This window comes from Littorina saxatilis, linkage group LG16 (assembly GCF_037325665.1).
Source record: "Littorina saxatilis isolate snail1 linkage group LG16, US_GU_Lsax_2.0, whole genome shotgun sequence".
Lineage (NCBI taxonomy): Eukaryota > Metazoa > Mollusca > Gastropoda > Littorinimorpha > Littorinidae > Littorina > Littorina saxatilis.
This window is the reverse complement of record NC_090260.1, coordinates 6,688,183-6,705,086: the sequence shown is the minus strand read 5'-3', so window position 1 is coordinate 6,705,086 and position 16,904 is coordinate 6,688,183. Positions and strand designations below refer to the sequence as shown.

Here is a 16,904-nt window from a genome sequence, read left to right as displayed (position 1 = left end):
TACAAGTACAAGCATATCAATTTACTGCCTTTGGCTTTGAGCCGTAGCCCTAATTTCGACAATGCGATTAACACGGAGGAATGAGGTTGCACTTCGGCCACTGCCCCCACTCCGATCGTCCTGTATAATTTATAGAACTTTAGGAGTTTAAAGATTTCGTCTTCTCTTGCGGTAGGAAATATAGTGCCAGCCACTGAGTCAGCACCACCAAGAACAAAGAAACTCTCTCTCGCAAGCATAGACCTATATAGGTCAAAGTCGATCATGCACACGTACATCAATTCACCATTTTTTCACATGATAAACACACGATCACATCAAAGAGAAAAGGTATAAAAACTTGACCCGTCAACTTATAGCCTGAAGTTGTTTGGTCTTTTTCCTTTCGGCTTCTGTATGTGCGTCCCTTCCAAAAGTAGGACACAGGTATGGAACAAACTGAATAGGGTCAAGCAAACCGTTTGAGAATCAAGCGCTTGAGTACTGCTTTCCTTAAACGGACCATTTGCAGTGGTTGTCTTGCTTGTCATAAAATCATTTATGGCTAAAGCCGAAATGTGTTTATTTCTTTTCACAACCAAAGCATTTTTTTGTTGGACCTCGGGGAGCATATTGCCTTTTGTCACATATTTATCAAATGCGGCCTTCAGCCTTGGTCGATAAAGATGAAACAAAAGACGATTTGGTCCCCTGGACCGACAAAAAAGCTCGTCTGTCAACAAGCCACCAAACATCTTATGATAGATAATCCTCAACATTTATCCAAAAAATTCTCATCGTTATACAATTAAAAAAAAACCCTCAATAAAATCAATCTTTCCACAATTATCGCAATTATTATTGTCTTTAATCTTCATTTTATTCAATACAAAATGAGCAGGATATACGTTGTGCACAATTTCCCCTTGCAGTAAACCTAAACGTTCCTCCTCCGTGCAAACACTTGCCGTAATCCAATAATCTGTATTGAGTTCCATGTCATGTTCATTTTTCCAAAAGCGTGCAGCACAACGTACCGTACTCTTCGCCGTCATTAGCAAGTGGCGAAAGTCGCGCGGCGTGACCGCCTGTTTGATAGTCACTAGCAAGTGGCGAAAGTCGCGCGGCGTGACCGCCTGTTTGATCGTCACTAGCAAGTGGCGAAAGTCGCGCGGCGTGACCGCCTGTTTGATCGTCACTAGCAAGTGGCGAAAGTCGCGCGGCGTGACCGCCTGTTTGATCGTCACTAGCAAGTGGCGAAAGTCGCGCGGCGTGACCGCCTGTTTGATCGTCACTAGCAAGTGGCGAAAGTCGCGCGGCGTGACCGCCTGTTTGATCGTCACTAGCAAGTGGCGAAAGTCGCGCGGCGTGACCGCCTGTTTGATCGTCACTAGCAAGTGGCGAAAGTCGCGCGGCGTGACCGCCTGTTTGATCGTCACTAGCAAGTGGCGAAAGTCGCGCGGCGTGACCGCCTGTTTGATCGTCACTAGCTCTTCTTCTTCTTCTTCGTTCATGGACTTAGACTCCCACGTTCACTCATGTTTTTAGCACGAGTGGATTTTTAGCGATTCAGACCAAACTACTGGACCGATCTTTATGAAATTTTACATGAGAGTTCCTGGGATTGATATCCCCGAACGTTTTTTTCATTTTTTTGATAACTGTCTTTGATGACGTCATATCCGGCTTTTCGTGAAAGTTGAGGGGCACTGTCACGCCCTCATTTTTCAACCAAATTGGTTGAAATTTTGGTCAAGTAATCTTCGACGAAGCCCGGACTTCGGTATTGCATTTCAGCTTGGTGGCTTAAAAATTAATTAATGACTTTGGTCATTAAAAATCGGAAAATTGTAAAAAAAAATAAAAAATTTTAAAACGATCCAAATATACGTTCATCTTATTTTCCATCATTTTCTGATTCCAAAAACATATAAATATGTTATATTTGGATTAAAAACAAGCTCTGAAAATTAAATATATAAAAATTATTATCAAAATTAAATTGTCGAAATCAATTTAAAAACACTTTCATCTTATTCCTTGTCGGTTCCTGATTCCAAAAACATATAGATATGATATGTTTGGATTAAAAACACGCTCAGAAAGTTAAAACAAAGAGAGGTACAGAAAAGCGTGCTATCCTTCTTAGCGCAACTACTACCCCGCTCTTCTTGTCAATTTCACTGCCTTTGCCATGAGCGGTCGACTGACAATGCTACGAGTATACGGTCTTGCTGAAAAATGGCATTGCGTTCAGTTTCATTCTGTGAGTTCGACAGCTACTTGACTAAATGTTGTATTTTCGCCTTACGCGACTTGTTTCTTTTTACAATAATCTATTCAAACATCCTTTATTTGAACTTTACACAGATCCCACTGGTCTATTAACAGCTATTGTGTTTTCAGCGTAGCAATAGGGTCCGATATTTAGACGAGACAAATATAATGCCGACGAGTCGAAGAGTCTAAATATCGGACCCTACTGCTACGCTGAAAATACAATAGCGATTATATAGCTGTTATGACCTTGATTTGTTGTTCCAAACTTACAAAATGACAGTTTTTGCGTTGATGCGTTGATCTCAGGTTTTGATAGCAGACGCCGTTTCTTATGCGCATTAGTTTTGCGCAGGCGCCACACTGACTTGGGAAAAAAACCTCGATTTGACTGTTAAACAGCTTTTTATTAGTTCATTCGTATACAACAAAAAGGAAGTTTGAGTTTTTTTTAATTTTGAACAAGACTACTTATGAAGAAGACCAAAACACAACATCAACGGAAAACTAGAAACAACTGAAGAACTAGGATGCAACAAGGGGAGGAGAAGAGAACAGCTAATCCGTACAACGCGAGCAGACGGCAGCGAAGTTTTCAGTTTGGGTGAATGGCATTAAAACTTGTCTTGTCATGAAGCGAATTTTTCAACCTCAGTTATAAACGACTACATGAATGTTAGTGCCATGGGTTGTACATCAATACTTCAGAGGGGAAGTGGGGTATTTAGTGTGGAGTTACGAGATAAGAAAAGCCGAATGCGAAAGTTTGTGTCAGTCGGCAACTGAGCTCACACAGGCACACAAAAACGGCTGTTCCGTTTTACTCCCCTGTTTGTACTACATCTTTCGACTTTGGGCATTTTGTGGTGTTTAGGGACAGAAAATAATTGGTTTAGTCCTGTTTCATCGGGAAGTTAGCAGAAAAGGGTATGCTATCGACATTTGTAAAGCTGAAAAACATTCCCGAGAAGAATTTCAAGTTGTCAGTGTATGCACTGTTGTCGATTGAAACATCGTGTGGTACAGATGGGTAAACCGGAACCATGCGTCTTTGTTATTGCCAATATGCTTTTGGATATTGGCAAAAATGGCCGACTTCCGTAGCATTATGCTTTGATTATCGGAAAAGGGATGTGTGAGACCATCCAATCACAGCCCCCGAATTCCCCCACGCGTCCATCAGAATAGCCATATATACTAGAGGAATACCCGGCTTCGCCGGGTGGATCGCGAGACAGAGTAGCGGTTCGCCGGCTTAGAGCACGTGTTGAAAATTTTCATCCACCAGTTTGTGCCCGGGGTCCACCTGAATATGCCCACCAAATTTGATGCAGAATATTTACGATATCACAAACAGAACTCTACAATCCACAGGTGTTGCCTTGCGAGCTATAAATAGCTCACAACTTCTAAGGCGAACAACTCTGCAGAGTCTGCTGTGAAGGGCGACGGTAGTCTCCCTGTCACACCCGCCCCCGTTTGAATGAACTTTGTCCTCAAAATTCCGAACCATGGACCCGCCAAGCTTAGGTCCCTCCCAGATTCGTGGAATGGGAACAGCACGAAAATGATTCAGTGGCCATAATGCCATTCCTGATCATATCATGTCGAGTCCCATCCCTGTCGACGACGCCGAATGTAACCGAGTGCCGAAACACCACAATCACCTTTGGAGGTGAAGTCCACTCATACAGGATTGAAAAACGTAGAGCTTATCTCTAAGCCCTTTTAAAACTGTAATGGCTTTTCAAAGGAAGGCCGGAACAAACAGACCTACAAAAGCCGCCAGACCACATCACAAACAGAACTCTACAATCCACAGGTGTTGCCCACACACACACACACACACACACACACACACACACACACACACACACACACACACACACACACACACACACACACACACACACACACACACACACACAGAAGCCGTATATATATATTTATAGATATATATATGTATAGGTTACAACACGAGTGGTTTTTTATATGGCTTGTATTTCAGTCAAGACCCAGCGGATGAATATCATAGGGATCCACGAGCCTCTGGCGAGTGTATCCCGATGATATTCCCGCTGGGTCTTGACTGAAATACAAGCCATATACAAAAAACCACGAGTGTTGTAAGCTGTATATCCCATGCGTACACCAAAGACAACGTGGACCACAACAAAGCACTGTAGTTATCTGTGGTGTGTAAATAGGTGAGCCAGCGAGGTGTGTTCCTCTTCACTACCCCATGCTAAAGCCACGTCGCCGAAGAAATAAAGTGCAAACAAGTGCATCCGTAAATGTGTGTTAAATCTACATTCAAACCACTGTTCGATTTGCTTTTGAATGCATTTTAGTTTCAAGATAGAAAAGAAAGCACACGCAATGAAAGTTTTCATTGAATCAAAGACAGTTTCGATTTAGGTTCTGAGTCCGTCCAAGGTCACAGTGCCAGGCTGCGATTGCCAAAACCGGTTTGGTTAACTCGGATCCCAATTCTAGTTTAATTTTTGTGTTGGAGTGTAGAATTACGAAAATAAACTAACATTTTACTGAATAACTTTCTTTAGATTTAACCAGTAATTTCATGTACGTGAAATATATCTCTGAGTTAATTTGTTTGATCGTGCTTGCTAACGTTAATCAACCCGTACTGGTAGCGTCAATTCTGTCTACAACGATGTAATGGCCGCTCCTTGAAACTGCGTGTTGAATACCGTTTGGACTGATTTTACTCCATCAGGATGAAATACACGTTTGCTGAGCTCTTGGATACTTTCATATAACCATGATCTTACGTCAGTGTAAACCAAAACAGTTGGACATGCTCGAAAAATGGATGAAACAGCCTGTGCTGGATAACGAAGCGAACCGGCCAGCGAAAAAGGTACACTCGTAACACTGACGCAGTGCATCTTTGCTTGTTGAACACAGAGAGACACGAACACACACAAACACCCACCCGTACGCACACACACACGCGCGTGCGCGCGAGTGAATTGCTTAGGTGGGATGTCAAATTAAAAAGATCTGAAACAACTTATTTGATTCTGAGCATACATCATGTGTTTACATTTTTAACTTTGCAGAAGTTAGTCTCAGTGTTCTGGCTGCAGATGTAAAGTCTGATCAAGCTAATCCGGTCAAGCTAGGGTTCTTCCCCTTTGCCTTTGGGTAACACCGACAGTGCCCGTGCCATTGAACGCTCAGAAATAACTTGCACACACACACACACACACACACACACACACACACACACAAACAAACACACACACATCCACACACACACACACACACACACACACACACACACACACACCTTTTAGGAGGTTGGGGAATCTGTGTTGAATAATGGTAAGCTTACTCTGTCTGCTGTTGATTGTAGCTGCATGGAGCTTGCTTGTGTGGAAAATATATTGATGCTGTATAGTTGGATAGTGTGCCTTTCAAAGAAAAAAAGGAATGAAAGTGCTTGCTGCAAACTTCTTGAGTTCTGCACTGAGGTTGTTGCACTAGTACCAGGGCCGGACCCAGGGGGGGGTTCCAGGGGTTCCGGAACCCCACCCCTGGAAAAAGCATGTACCTTGCTTTGACTTTTACTAGTTTTAGCACCAAAACAATGCTGCTCTTAACCCTCAAAACAAGGCCCAGAATGCATCAGATTGCACATATTTTAACCGTTGTTCAAAAATTTTCCGGGGGAGCATGCCCCCGGACCCCCCTAGTTCGCGCGCCTGCTTTGCAGGCGCACGCTTGTGGCTTCGCCACTTCGCTGATTTGCCCCCCCAAAAAAGGAGGATCCCCCCCCCCCTTACAACTCATTTGGTCCGGCCCTGAGTACTGAGATGGGTGAATCATGATTGAATGTTTGAACCATGTTGTTTGTTTACATGGTTCAATCATTGTTTAATCGAGTGTCTCTGAATTAACCGAAGGTTGCAATATAGATTTAGAATAAGTGCTGTTGACATTTGTATGAGTGCGTTTTAACTGCAGACGCTGCTCGCTACACAAGGAAAGCTTATTTACCTTGTAATTGTACTGGTTTTGTCTGTCGATCATCGTGCTTCTGTTCAAACTGAACTTTGTGTGTCGCCGGTAAGGTTAGATGAAACTGTGCTTGGAATATCAGTTGATTCTTCGCTTTTGTCCTGCACCCAAAGTGTAAAGATAAACGCTTTGTTTACTGAATCAACATTCACATGTTGTGTTGTCTTTTGTTTAGCCATGTGAGCAATGCTCTTCATCAATCCACTGAAACAGGTTCGGTGAAGGGTCAAGGGAAGGCAGAAGTATAGTTCCTCGGCCAAACCGGAATCGGTACTATGATATATTTTTTTGAGCCCATTATGTATTTATTGAAGCCGAAAAATACAACATATATACCCATAGTTGCATTACAGAGACAAAGAAGGGAGGTCATGGGATATATATTATAGAGATATCCAATTTTTTATATCCATCAATATAACCGTTCGTTACATCACCAAACATGCCATCATTTAACAAACTATTATTACACTTACAAAAAGAAGGACTACGCTTTAGGTTTGTGGTTTAATATTTCATATCAACCATTCTGTGGTCACTTTGTGTAATTGAATATATTTGACAATCAAAAACATTGTCATACACTACATCATTTGCAAAAATATTATCCAGTGTCCTGGCGACCAATGGAAATGTTCTGCTTCCATGTATGCTGTTTTTATTCTGCATGGTTAAGTCGCCAGACATGGTTCATTTCACTATCTATCATCATATCATTCTGCATGGTTAAGTCGCCACACATCGTTCATTTCATTATCTATCATCATATCATTCTGCATGGTTAAGTCGCCATACATCGTTCATTTCACTATCTATCATCAGATCATTCTGCATGGTTAAGTCGCCACACATCGTTCATTTCACTATCTATCATCAGATCATTCTGCATGGTTAAGTCGCCACACATCGTTCATTTCACTATCTATCATCATATCATTAAAAAAAAAACATCTTTAAAATAATGTTTCTCCCCACTAATAATGTCCAACTCATTAACCAGCACACAATCAAAATCACCACAAACAATTTTGCGTTCACAATCGATTGCGCCCCAAAGTGTCAATCCGAAGAGCAATATTACGTCATAATAATGAGAGGTTACGTGCATGGCTTGTTGTTGTCATCTGTTGTTACTCATCATACTGTGATGTTGATGTTGCAATATGTGATAGTGAGGAGCAGGGGCGGACGAGGGGGGGGGGTGTTCTGGGGTTTCCAGACCCCCCCCCCAGCCCAAAAATAAAAATATTTGTGTGTGTTTTTTTGGGTTGAGTTTCAATTTTTGGGGTATTAATCAGTGACAAAATCTGCTGCCTGAAACTAGTAATGATCATCCTCAGAATGCACCAGATTGCACCATTTTGCATCCTTTTTTTCAAAAATTTCCGGGGAGGCATGCGGACCCCCTAGCAAGCTAGGCGTTTCGCGCCGTCGGCTCGGCGCTTCGCGCCTTCACACCCATATCTTCACAATATACTTTTGACTTTTGGAACCCCCCCCCCCCCCCATAAAATGAACTGATCCGCCCCGGAGGCGTTACATGCATGGATTGCTATAGTCTGTTGTTGATCATTATACATTCATATTGATGTTACAATACGTCATAGTGACGCGTTACGTGCATGGCATGATACAGTCTGTTGTTACTCGTTATACTGTGATGTCGATATTACAATACGTCATAGTGACGCGTTATGTGCATGGCTTAATATAGTGTGTTGTTATTTATTATACTGTGATGTCGATGTTACAATACGTCATAGTGAGGCGTTACATGCATGGCATGATAAAGTCTGTTGTTACTCAGAATACTGTGATGTCGATGTTCCAGTAAAGCAGGGAGATCGCAATGATGAGTCATCAGCGAGCCACCGGGGCCATCCCCAAAACACCACGTCAGGTAGGTCACTGTCTGTCTGTGTGGTCGTCAGGCTTCGATCGAATGAGCAATATTAGCGTGACTTCCTATAAAGAATGACACTTTAAATGTTGTCAGTACACTTTTTATCTAAACAATACCGAAATGCCGGTTTTGTCGGTGTGTGCTTTAAAGAAAGGCAAGGCATCACCCATCCTCTAAGTGTGGGATTTGCTCACTTGAAAATATGATTGTCAAAATTCAGAAGAATCAAATAAAACTGCGTCAAATATATGTTTAATTAATTTAATTTCTGTCCCGCGTTCATTCTGAATCTGTCGCTGTCTGTTGGACAAGAAAACTATAAGCAGCTGGAACGCATGTTGAACATGGTTTATTTAGTTTATTTAGACTGGAACAAGTATATTTGTTTCTTCAAACATATCGGTGTCTATTGTTATGCTAAAAAGACAAATGCTAATAATCTCCACTTAAAAATGCCTGACGAGACGAAATTAAGATGACTCTTGATGTTACTACAACGTCAAACGTTTGGTTTAAGCGTGTTTTTATTAATTCCTTGTACACACGTTATAAACAGTAACAACATTAAGAACGTTAACAAGCAGACTGCTTATGGACACGTTCCAAAACTAATAATCAATACACATTCTGATAACAAGACATGGCGAACAAGTGATAACTTCAACCCTTTTCTTTCAAAATATTTCATAATATTTTATACAAATAAAGAGAGAGAGAGATTCAGATTCAGATTCAGATTCAGATTCAGATTCAAAACTTTAATACAAAGGGATAAAGGTTTTAGGCAATGCCTAATCTTCCAACCTGTCCCTTTTAGACATACATGACATTATACATTACAATTATATATTTATATAACATGTATTGAACAGCCAAACGAATAACTAATTAACTAAGAATTTGTAATCAGGTTAAAAGTAACAAAACACTAGTTATAATAACGTGGTTCATTGATTAATAAAATGATGATTAAGATGTTATGCAGTAACAGTTATGATTTTAAAGCGTAGGGAGAGAATTATTTTTGACAAAGATATTTTCGAACATTTTTTTTAAAAGATGAAAGGGAGAGAGAGAGAGAGAGAGAGAGAGAGAGAGAGAGAGAGAGAGAGAGAGAGAGAGAGAGAGAGAGAGAGAGAGAGAGAGAGAGAGAGAGAGAGAGAGAGAGAGAGAGAGAGAGAGAGAGAGAGAGAGAGAGAGAGAGAGAGAGAGAGAGAGAGAATGCTTTGCTACATCTATTGCTGTCACTGTTAATATAATATCAGCCGAAGCGATCAGTTGACATAACGTAATCTTGTACAGCAGAAAATATTTTCGTATTCAAAGATATAGTTAAATCAGTATTGCCAAACAAAAGTGTTTTGCAATCCAGAGCGTACGTTGGTAGACTATTGAATAAAATGGTTCTACAGTGGTCGCCGGTTAATATGACCGCGGTTAATATGACCAGCCGCGTATTATGACCAATTTTACCCGGTCCGGAATTGTCCTTCTTTGTTATGTATTAGAAAAAGCCGCTAAAAAAGACCTCAACGCCGCTTATTATGGCCACATTGTTTCGAGAAAATGGCAACAAGTTCACATCTTTTTCACACACACAATCACTCGGGGGGGAAAAAATACATACGATTTTTTGAAAAAGGCAAAAAGGCGTGCGATATTTTCTTTCTTTTTCGTGAATGAAACTAAAGTGATCAGTGATCAGTGCTCAGTGATCTCTAATGTCGCGATCATTATTCTCTCTCTTTTTTTCCCCGAGACTGAGCGTCATAAAAAAGGCAAAAAAGCGTGCGATCTTTTCATTATTTCCCGTGAATAAATCTAAAGTGATCACAAAAATTATTCTCTCTCTTTTTGGCAAACAGGGCACGAGCCAACCAATCTTTCAGTCTGATTCAAGAGGAAACAATGTCGAAACGAAAACGCCAAGATCGGACAGCCGAGGAAAAGCTAGAACTTATTGACAAATTTAAAGCTCTACCATCCTGTAGTATGCGTGAGAGTGCTGCACAGTTGGGCGTCAACAGAGGATTTTTGACAAACATTCTCAAGAATGAAGACAGCGTGAGGAAGGAGTGCGCAACGCAGGATTCACCGCAACGAAAGCGCCTACGACTGCGATTTTTTTAAGTCGTTTTCTCTAACATCGGTTAATATGACCAGCCGCTTATTATGACCATTTTATCCCGGTCCCAAAGTGGTCATATTAACCGGCGACCACTGTATGTTCTTTAAATTTTGGACAATGTAACAAAAAGTGTTCAGCGTCTTCCGGGCGTACTCCACACGTGCATTCTAAATTATCAGAGAGGTGTCGGTTAACAAGGTCTTGTTGCAAATCGCTCATATTTAATCTCAACCTGCTGTGAAATACCTGTGCCTTACGGTTGCCTAAATAATAATACTGTGGAACAACAACATCTCCATTCATCAAAAATCTTTTAAATTCACCAATTGACTGCGTTTGTCGTATATTTTCTGGAAGATTATTCCACAAAGCTGTCGTTGAAGGAAAAAATGAAGATTTACATAACTCACTTCTGCATAATGGAACCTTACGTTCAAGAGGGCGTCGTCTGTGGTAAGGATTTACATCGGAAACCAAGACAGGCAGTTTGGAATATAAATATGCTGGGGTTAAACGATTTACAATTTTATAATACAGCAAGAGTTTATGACGACGTCGCCTTTCTTTCAGGGGCACAAAACCCGATTCATTATACAATTTTTGGTGGCTTGTACCACGAACTGCACCTACAATAATTCGGATTGCATCGAGATGCAAGGTCTCCAACTCGTCTGACAAACACTTCGTACAGTTATCCCAAATAACGTCCGCGTAATCAAACAATGGTAATATAAAGGATTTGTATATAACTTCAAGCGATTTTCTGTTTAGACGATACTTGAATAAACCAAAACACGCAATTGACTTTCTACACTTAGCAATGAGACTTTTTATGTGGGAATCCCATTTACAATTACCTTGTAGGATGACGCCAAGGTGCTTGTGATTTTCAACATCAATCAAAAGTGCATCTTCAAAATACAATGGTGGAAGTAACACATTTTTTTGCCTACAAATGTCCAACAATTCTGTCTTTTGACAATTAAAAGTGACTTTCCATTTTAAAGCCCATGCGCAAATTTTATCCAAATCAGAATTCAAAATCTCAGCTCGTGTAACATCGTTATCTAAACATAAATACATGCTCGTATCGTCTGCAAAGAGTTTCAACACTGATTCAAGACCAATACCAATATCGTTAATATAAATGAGAAATAATAGAGGTCCCAAAAACAGAACCCTGAGGGACACCAGCAGAAGGGGTGACATAACTTGATTTGGTTCCTTTCAGTACTACTGCTTGTCTGCGATCACTCAAGTAATGTTCGAACCAAACAAGCAAGGGACCCCCTATACCTATCGCCTCAAGCTTGTGTAGCAGACCACGATGCCAAACTTTATCGAAAGCTTTAGATACATAAAAAAATATTGCCTGTGACATAATGTTTTTATCAAGTGCAACACAAAAATCGTCATATATACTCAGTAATTGATAAACAGTTGAATCACCAGCAATAAAACCAGATTGACAGTGTGTAATCAGATTATAATTTTTCAAATAACCAAACACACGGATTTGTACACATTTTTCGAGCACCTTCCCAATACAACTCAGCAAAGAGATTGGACGATAGTTGGAACAAGCACTCCTATCGCCTTTCTTATAAATGGGCGTAATGTGAGCAGTTTTCCAGACAACTGGAAAGACACCCTCGGACAAGGATCTGTTAAAGAGAACTGTAAGCGGTGAAATAATAACAGGTAGTCCAGCTACAAGCAATTTATTATGTATTCCGTCAGGGCCCACGGCCTTGGATAAATCTAAGTTCCTTAGCACTTGGACAACTTCTGCTTCTGTCAATTCAAAAGTCAGTAAAGACGTGCCGCACCAATTTGCCTCGGGCAGGGGATCGTCTGGATTTTCAACTTTAGACTGGCTTTCAAAATAATTATTAAACAAAATCGTTTTTTCACAAATGTTATCAATAATTTTTCCATTATCCTCTAGCGGTGGGATTTCGTTACATGCAACACCTTTTTTCTTCAGAAAGGAATTAACAAGTTGCCACCAATTTTTGCTTCCGAAGTTCTGTTTACAATTTATCCTCTCATCAAGTTCTAAGAAATAATCTCTTTTTCGTTTACGAATTTCATCTGTGTACTGATTTCTGGTCAGGCGGAATAATGCCCACTGCTCAGGTGTATTTAAGCGCTTAGCAACTTGATGTATACAATTTTTTGCGTTTCGTAATTGTAAAATATGTTCAGTCATCCATGGGGCGTCATCTTCACGTACTGTTATTACCTTAACAGGCATACATGTTTTTGCAACACGTAATAAGTGTTCAGAAAACAAGGCAGCAGCTTCATCTATGGACGCATTTAAAACTGTGTTCAAAAGATCAATTTTGTTTAATTCAAACAAAAATGTATCAACATCTAACTTGGCATAATTATATATAGTCCTTTTAAACTGACCTTTTTTAAATCTCTGTGACTTTAATTTTACACATGGCACTGAATGGTCACTACAAATGGGGGGTAACACTACAACTTCACTGATTAGGTTTATACTCGTAGTCAGGACCAGATCAATGCATGAGGATTTTATTTCTGTAATACGTGTGGGTTCAGTAACGAGCTGGTGCAAATTGTTTTTATATATTAAATTAAGAAGGTGGGGAGATGGATTATTCAAAAAATCTTCGTTGAAGTCTCCAAGAATTAGAAATTTATGTGGTGTTCTCATTACTTGCTTTACAGACTCGTCAACCAAGTGCCAATAATCAACCCGAGAGTCTGGTGGTCGGTAAAATGAACCAATCAACACAGTTTCTTGCAATAATTTAGTTTCTACCCAGACTGCTTCAAGACCTGGAATTAATAGGTCAGGTCTTGGTTTGCAAACAAAGTCGTTTTTCACGTAAACAGCTACCCCTCCATATCCATCTGGCCTATCGAGGCGCACTGGGGGATGAAATCCTTTAAGGCATAAACTGTCGTTTGATATTGAGTCACACAACCAAGTTTCAGACAAAGTCACAATATCGTGCTCTAGAACTTCACATTGTAAAATATCAATCTTGTTTCGCAAACTACGTACATTTATATGCACAATAGAAGTATCTTTAGCATGCTCTCTACCAGGCGGGCCTGGGTTCGGGTGGACATCACCTGACAATAAAACCAACAGCAAAATGACAAAAACATGTGTCACAAAACTATACACGAGTATAATGTTCCAGGGCACATGACCGTAACGCTTGTTTTCAATTGGTTTGGTGAAGTAGGAGGGTTGCGGTTTTGAGTCTGGTATGGGTTTTAAGAGTGTGGAGTTAAAACATTCAACATTGTTCTCGTGATACACACACACAAAATGAGCATGGAAAAAGATGAAGAGAGCAATTCGAAAACCATTAAATTTTTGTCCGTAAAAAAATAAAAACATAAATTATATACCAAAACGGTGTCAAAATCAAGAAAAAGGAATTTTTGCGAGCATCTGGCCGATATTGAGTAAAAAGAACCAGCCCTGGATCTTAAGCTAACGACGTCTAAAGGCATTCAAAATTTAAGTTACAACTTCTTTGAAGAAGAAGAACCAGGGCTGGGCATTGGTAGCCAGGCATGGAACAAAAATCAGTGAACGGGTCTCTCTATCTAAAAAGGGATAACAGTGGTTAAAGAGCGAAAAACAGGGGAAAGCTACAGCGAAAAACAGGTAAACAAAGAGGTCATACAAATGTTTGTACAAAGTAGAGAAACATAATGAATAAACATGACACAATTTTGACATGATTCTAGTCAAAATCGCTGACGCGGCTGTCAAAAAAGGTTAACAAAATGAACGAAGATGTACAGAGAAAAATTGGTTTCAAAAGTAGATAACTACAACGAAGAGTGGCCTTTTTATGAAAAAAAGGTTCCTGACTTTCAATTTAGCTGAAAGGAGTGTCGTGTATGCATGTATATGATTAATATGCTTGTCATCTTTTAAGGGGTTAAACCAAGTTAATTAGCTTATAAATTAGCGTTTATAACGCTCACGGCACACAGTAAACAATGCAATCCACCAACAGACTTCCATACGTAAGTCTGCTTTTTCTTTCCGTACCGCGAAGCTCGACCCTCGCAACATTTCACAACAAGTACACGCAATTTCTATACATTCGCGCACACACAGGTAAAGGGATAAGGAAGGCGTGGCTTGGGCAGTCGTCGCTGAGACCAGGCACAGGCGCCCAACACAATATACTCTGCAGGATATGTTGAACACACACACACACACACTGTGGTGGCAATATGCAAGTTCAGTGAAATTGGCAACTTGATTATGTAGGCCAGTCAAGGGTTCCTATACGCATTATCATGTAAAGTCACAGGTCTTTCATTGATGCTATAGTTCTTTATTTACTTTGGTTGGACTAAGAACAGCAGGCAGCGCAATTCTGTTATCCTGCGGACAACCCCGTTCATTTTGACGAACACCACCCCGTCTCTCACCCACGTGACCTCGATCGTCTTCTCACGCTTGTATGTTCTGGCTTTCGCGGCGATCTTTGCTCGTTCTTGTGTCAAGTCATCGTTGATGAACAACTTGGGTACTGGTCCTTTGGAAACCGGCCAGGCCCTATCAGAGAAGAGTTTCTTGGGGTCACTTTGACTTAGCTTCTTTTTCTCCATCATCAAGTTCCTCTTGTATCTATAGGCCGTGAACTTGCAAATGATCGCACGATCATAAGTTTCACCGACCCCGGCTTTCCTCCCCACACGATGAGCCCGGTCGATCATGGCGTCGGTGAAGTCTATGCCTACAGCACGCCCCACTGCCTTGACAACTTCTTCAGTGTCCTCTCCTTCTTTCTCTGGAATGTTGTTGATGCGGATGCTGTTTCGCCTGGAATACTGTTCAAGCTCGTCCACTTTGTCCTGGAGCAGCTCGATGTGGTTGTCCCGCTTCTCCAACTCTGCCTTGTATTGCTGCAGCTCAGTTCGCAACTGACCAATTTCCTTCCGGAGATGAGTTGCCACTTGAGCGGCAACTGCTTTGGAAATCATCTCCAATACTTCTGCCTCGCAGAATGCTGCCTGGAGCTGGCTTTTCAGAGCATCGTCTTCCATCGTCCTTCCTTTAGTCTTAGCTGGGGTGCTGGCCGCCAGTGACTTGAGTCCGGTAAGTCCAGTGATAATAGTTTCGTCCGGATCGCTGTTCTGACTGTCCTCGCATAAGCGCTTCTCCAAATTTTCCAGTGGAGAACCCATGCGCTTCAACATATCAAGTGTCAAGCAGATGCACAAAAAAGTTATTCCTTGCGCCTATGATTAAAGCACGCTGAAGTCCAGTAAATTTCACCTTGCTCGTGCACCTAAGGGCAAGTCAAAAATGCACACTCATGCTGACAACACAGTCATCACTACCAAATACCATCGATTCAATGTATCATGATACAGCAAACACAGTACTTATCTGATTCCACTGGAAGTACAGCTCATCAACATTATAACGCACAGATGTCACTTAATTCACATGGCACATAATTATATTCCCCAGGAACGTGGTAAATCGCACTTTAACAGAGACAGCCACCCTCACGTGTCTACCCGTCCGCCATCTTGGAGAGCTGCCAAACGTTTGTCAAACAGTGTTTGACCGACTATCTTTCGAACACGCTCTGTTGGCATACACTGTAACGAGAGCCCCGTTGTTGGCATACACTGTAACGAGAGCCCCGTTGTTGGCATACACGGTAACGAGAGCCCCGTTGTTGACATACACTGTAACGAGGGCTCCGTTGTTGGCATACACTGTAACGAGAGCCCCGTTGTTCGCATACACTGTAACGAGAGCCCCGTTGTTCGCATACACTGTAACGAGAGCCCCGTTGTTGGCATACACTGTAACGAGAGCCCCATTGTTGGCATACACTGTAACGAGAGCCCCGTTGTTGGCATACACTGTAACGAGAGCCCCGTTGTTGGCATACACTGTAACGAGAGCCCCGTTGTTGGCATACACTGTAACGAGAGCCCCGTTGTTGGCATACACTGTAACGAGAGCCCCGTTGTTGGCATACATTGTAACGAGAGCCCCGCTGTTGGCGTACACTGTAACGAGAGCCCCGTTGTTGGCATACACTGTATAGAGAGCCCCGTTGTTGGCATACACTGTAAAGAGAGCCCCATTGTTGGCATACACTGTAACAAGAGCCCTGTTGTTGGCATACACTGTAACGAGAGCCCCGTTGTTGGCATACACTGTAACGAGAGCCCCGTTAATGGCATACACTGTCACGAGAGCCCCGTTGTTGGCATACACTGTAACGAGAGCCCCGTTGTTGGCATACACTGTAACGAGAGCCCCGTTGTCGGCATACACTGTAACGAGAGCCCCGTTGTCGGCATACACTGTAACGAGAGCTCCGTTGTCGGCATACACTGTAACGAGAGCCCCGTTGTCGGCATACACTGTAACGAGAGCCCCGTTGTCGGCATACACTGTAACGAGAGCCCCGTTGTCGGCATACACTGTAACGAGAGCCCCGTTGTCAGCATACACTGTAAGGAGAGCCCCGTTGTCGGCATACACTGTAACGAGAACCCCGTTGTCGGCATACACTGTAACAAGAGCCCCGT

The 16,904-nt window shown here is 41.7% G+C and overlaps 1 protein-coding gene across 1 annotated transcript in view; it reads left to right on the top strand.

Moving 5' to 3' along the window:
• The first annotated feature begins 8,134 nt into the window (after positions 1–8,134).
• The window catches only part of LOC138950275 (uncharacterized), a 48,768-nt gene continuing 39,998 nt past the window's right edge, over positions 8,135–16,904 (top strand). Inside the window, exon 1 of the mRNA XM_070322023.1 lies at positions 8,135–8,200. Coding sequence (XP_070178124.1) covers positions 8,150–8,200 — 51 coding nt within the window. The 5' untranslated portion in view covers positions 8,135–8,149. The remainder of the gene's footprint in view (positions 8,201–16,904) is intronic.